This window comes from Rhagoletis pomonella, unplaced genomic scaffold (assembly GCF_013731165.1).
Source record: "Rhagoletis pomonella isolate Grant_MI unplaced genomic scaffold, Rhpom_1.0 Rhpom_scaffold_00002, whole genome shotgun sequence".
Lineage (NCBI taxonomy): Eukaryota > Metazoa > Arthropoda > Insecta > Diptera > Tephritidae > Rhagoletis > Rhagoletis pomonella.
This window is the reverse complement of record NW_023458556.1, coordinates 114944162-114948894: the sequence shown is the minus strand read 5'-3', so window position 1 is coordinate 114948894 and position 4733 is coordinate 114944162. Positions and strand designations below refer to the sequence as shown.

The 4733-nt window shown below is 51.0% G+C and overlaps 2 protein-coding genes across 2 annotated transcripts; both read right to left on the bottom strand.

The window, feature by feature from the left end:
• LOC118757228 lies at window positions 1-720 on the bottom strand. Its single transcript, XM_036491962.1, has one exon. The coding sequence runs from the start codon at window positions 718-720 to the stop codon at window positions 1-3; it is 720 nt and encodes a 239-aa protein (XP_036347855.1).
• Window positions 721-3775: 3055 nt separating this feature from the next.
• Window positions 3776-4609, bottom strand: LOC118757220. The gene has a single exon (XM_036491953.1). The coding sequence runs from the start codon at window positions 4607-4609 to the stop codon at window positions 3776-3778; it is 834 nt and encodes a 277-aa protein (XP_036347846.1).
• Window positions 4610-4733: the final 124 nt, after the last annotated feature.

The window sequence follows — 4733 nt, the reverse complement described above, 5'->3', positions numbered from 1 at the left end:
TCAAGCAGGCAGCATAGCTTTTGAACAGCTCGGGTGATGCATCCACTCGCAGTCTTCAAAGTGACATTTCGGACGGCTCCGTCGTCTCCGTGATGCACTGCCACCACACGACCAAGACGCCACTGGGTTGCGCCTCTGGAGCGTGATCAAATACTCGGAGCTCCAACGCTGCCAAAACTCCTGGTGGACTTGTCGTACCCACTGCCACTGCTTCAAGCGATTGGTGGGAATCTCGCGTATGTCTGGCTCCGGCACAGCTAAAAGCGGTGCTCCGATGAGAAAGTCCCCTGGTGTCAATGCAAACTTCTCGTCTGGGTCATCGTACAGTGGAGTGATCGGACGAGAATTGAGACACGCTTCTATACGCGCGGCCAGGGTCTGCAATTGGGTGTACCACATAGTCTGAGAACCAACACAGCGGACCAGATGATGCTTGGCAGATTTAACCGCAGCCTCCCAGAGACCACCCTGGTGTGGTGCACTAGGAGTGATGAAATGCCACTGGGTGCCCATGCTCGCTAACGATCGTTGATCGTTCTCATTGTTCCATGCCGCCACGTCTTCCTGAAGCAGTCGATTCGCACCCACAAATGCCGTGCCGTTATCGCTGTATAAGACGCGGCAAGGACCCCGCCGACTGGTAAAGCGTGTAAAAGCGTCGAGGAAGGCTTGCGCAGACAGATCATCCACCACCTCGATGTGAACGGCTCTAGTCGCCATGCATACAAAAATAGCCAAGTATGTCTTCACGAGAGTGCGAGAGCGTTTTGTGCCAACACGTAGAGTGAAAGGGCAACAATAATCCACCCCAGCGGATACAAATGGTCTTGCAGGTTTAACTCGCTGCCCGGGTAACGAAGCCATTTGCTGCTTGAGGAGCACCCCTCGGTGACGTCGACATACGACGCAGTGGTGTACAAAGGACTTGACAGCTTGTCTTGCGTTTAAAATCCAAAAACGGCGACGAAGTGTATGCAGCGTCAGCTGTGCTCCTCCATGTAGCGTTGTTTCATGAGCTTGTCGGATTAAGAGGTGAACGAGAGGACTGGATCTCGGCAAGATCATCGGGAATCGCTGATCGTGCTCAACTTCCGCCTTGTGGAGACGACCTCCAACACGTAGGATCAGGTGCTCATCTAAGAAGGGATTTAATGAGAGATTCTTACTTGAAGATGACAAACCTGAGCTGGCCTTCAGCTGCTTAATTTCGGACGCGAAATTACTTGCTTGCTCCAACCGGATCAAAATGTCAAGCGCATCATCTAACTCCCGTGCACTTACAACAGGTGGACGAAAGTGTCGACGTCTCGGTAACCATCGTAGCAGGACGGCCACCGTCCTTAGTAACGGCTGCATGGAACTGAAGCGTTCAGTCAACGAGATGACATGGCCATCTCGCCTGCGCGTTTCCAATGGTCGGACCAGATGCACTCCGACCAGGCACGATACTGTTCGCTCCTCAGCGTGAAGTACCTTGGACTCGTCCGGGCTGAGAGGTATGTCCGTACTATATAGCGCGGAGCTATCTAGCTCACCGGGTCCGTACCACCAAAGTGGGTGATGTAGCAGCTCTTGCGGTGTTATGCCCCTGCTAGCACAATCAGCGGGATTCTGCGCCGAACGAATGTGACGCCATCGATCTGGAGATGTCAACTCTTGAATCCTGCGAACACGGTTTGATATAAATTGTTTCAAGGTTGATGGTTGCTTCTTAAGCCAGCATAATGCAATTGCAGAGTCCGACCACAGAAAGTAGGGAGCTTCGGACAAGCTCAGGGCCGATTGCACATGCCGGAGGGTTTCTGCTAACAACACTGCTGCCGAGAGTTCAAGTCGTGGTATGGTTGAGCCTTTGAGTGGAGCCACTTTCGTGCGTGCAGTAAGGAGCGAGAGCGGCGTTGCTTGGGAATCGTCTATTGTCCTTATGTAGATCACGGCCGCGTATGCATATGAGCTGGCATCGCAGAACCCATGTAACGTGGTCCGGCCATGTCGCACCATACCCAACCACCGCTCGATTCGAACTTGATTTAGAGCCTTAAGCTTGGAACGATACCTCAGCCATTGCTCACGAAGGTCGTCGGGTAATGGAGTGTCCCAAGACAACCCCACAGACCACATCTTCTGAATGAAAACCTTCCCCGTTATTACTACGGGGGACAGCAAACCAGTAGGATCGAAGAGTCGAGCGACTTCCCTAAGCACGCTTCTCTTAGTCGGAACATCTACTGTCGGCTCAATCTCAACGCGATAGAACAACTCATCAGTCACCGAATCCCATTTAAGGCCCAGGACCGAAGTCTCGCCGGAGTTGAATGTATAACTGGAAATAGAGGCGTTACTCGACAAACACATCGTTACCTGATTATCGTTTGAGTTCCATTTGCTCAGCCTAAACTTTCCCGCAGATAGAATAGCATCTACACTCCTCGCCAGTTCTATTCCTTCACTGGCATTCGCACAGCTTGTCAAAAAGTCATCAACATAGAACGAAGTCAAGATTGCATCTCGAGCAAGAGCCACCTGATCCTCGTTTCGAATTACACTGCAGTTATCGACCGCACACTGTTGAAGGGCACGTACGGCGTTGTAAGGGCTGCTCGCCATCCCATAAGTGACTGTCTTCAAACGATAAACACCGATATTGTCTGCCGGTGACTCTCGCCATATGATCCTCTGGAGATCCTGATGTTCGGAGGTAACCAGCACCTGCCGAAACATCTTCTCAATGTCAGCGGTAATCGCCACTCGGTATCTGCGAAATCGTAACAGTATGTTTACAAGTGAGTCCTGAATGGTTGGGCCCACCAGCTGAATGTCATTGAGGGAAACGCCAGTACTCGTTTGCGCTGACGCGTTGAACACGACTCGAAACTTTCCAACAACCGCATGATGAGGGATGTAGTAGCACCCGTCATGAGAATATGGTGCTTGCACAGGCTCCATATGCCCCAGCGCAGCATACTCACGCATAAACTTCACATAGTTTTCCTGTAGTGTAGGGTCAGCAAGCAGGCGCGTCCCGCCGCAGTGGTAGATGCACGACGTAGCGCCCGTCCAGGGTACGACGATGTGTGGGGTCAAAGATGTGACCACACTCTTCATCATGAGATTCATAATCAATCGAATCGCCATCCATTCTCCAAAGATTTCGAACCAATTCTTCCAACCGCACTTCATCCTCACCTAGCAACGCACTGAGTGCGAGCGATGATGACCCATTCGATGTAGAAGAAACAGTTGCTGGGCCAAATACTACCCAGCCAAAGCGGGTACGCTGGGCGAAGGGTTCATCAGGTCGTCCGCCGATAATGTCACCCTCCAATACTTGTCCCCACACATCCGCACCAATAAGAACGTCAATAGTTCCTGGAGTACCAAACCAAATATCCGCCAAGTCCAGTTCCTTTAAGTAGGACCACTGGCGCATGTCCACCTTCATCGCAGGTGTCTGAGAAGTGATAAATGGTATCACCAGAGCTTCAATCTGCATCTCAAATTTAGTAGTTGTAGACTTCAGTGTAAGTATAACACTGCCTTTAGCTTGCGTGTTGACGGCTGCTCCAACACCCTCGATGTTAACACTGCACTTCCGTCGAAATAGCCGTAATGCGTTTGCAAAGCGATCTGTAATTAAGCTAACCTGCGATCCTGGATCGCACAAGATACGAGCCACGCGTTGAACCAATGCCTCTCCATAAGCATATGCCCGTGCTGTCGCTAAAAGAGTTATTGGCTTGGATTGGGCAATAGTGGCTGCTGCAGGGGCTGCTAGTCACAAAGCAGTTGTTGATTTTACTTGACTGGTTCCTTCATTAGACACGTGGGGTGGAGATGGTGAGGCTGGCTGTACAATGGTCGAAGGTTTGTCGCGGCACAAAATGGTGTTGTGCTTGCGGCCACAGCTCCTGCAATCTCCCGATGGACACTGCCTCGAAGAATGTCCACCCCGTAAACAATTGTAGCAAAGCTTCAAATTTCGTATTGCTTCGAACCGCTGCTCCATTGGCATTGCTATGAGTGCAGGACACTTAATAATACGATGACTTCCACGGCACTGTGCGCACTGTCCCACCTCAGCAGCTGCCACGTGCGACTTCACCGAGCGTTGCTGTCGGGGCGGAGGTTCCGCAGAAATGCTATGCGCCCGTCTTTCAAGAAATTTCAGAAGATCTTCTAGTAGAGGTATTTCGTGTGAAGAACATTTCATACACCAGTCCCTTTTCGTAGCAGATGGTAGCTTCGAGACCACAATTGGCACCGATAATGCATCCCATTGATTGACGGGAATCTCCATGACTCGTAATGCGCGCAATGTCTCATGCACCGTGTCAACAATAGCTAGTAAGGCCTTCGATGATTCTTCTGCAGCTACTTTGAGGTTAAGGAAGCGTGACACGTGTATTTCAGCAAGCTGTTTCCTGTTGTCGTAGCGCTCCTTCAAGGCCTTCCACACCTCCTCATATCCACCAGAGTATATACCTCCAACTAAGGGTACTCTGCTCGCACTGACTGCTTGCCGTAGCTTACCCAACTTATACGCTTCAGGGTAAGTGGACCGATGTACAAGCGTTTCAAAAGCATCTTTGAAAGCCAGCCAGTTACACATGTCTCCATCAAACGCCGGGATAGCAATCGGGTCTAGCTTCAAATCGACTGAAAATCCCTCTAGATTTGTGGTAGGGTCTGTGCGCCCTCCTGTACTGGGAGTGGCACTAATTTGCGCTCGAGAT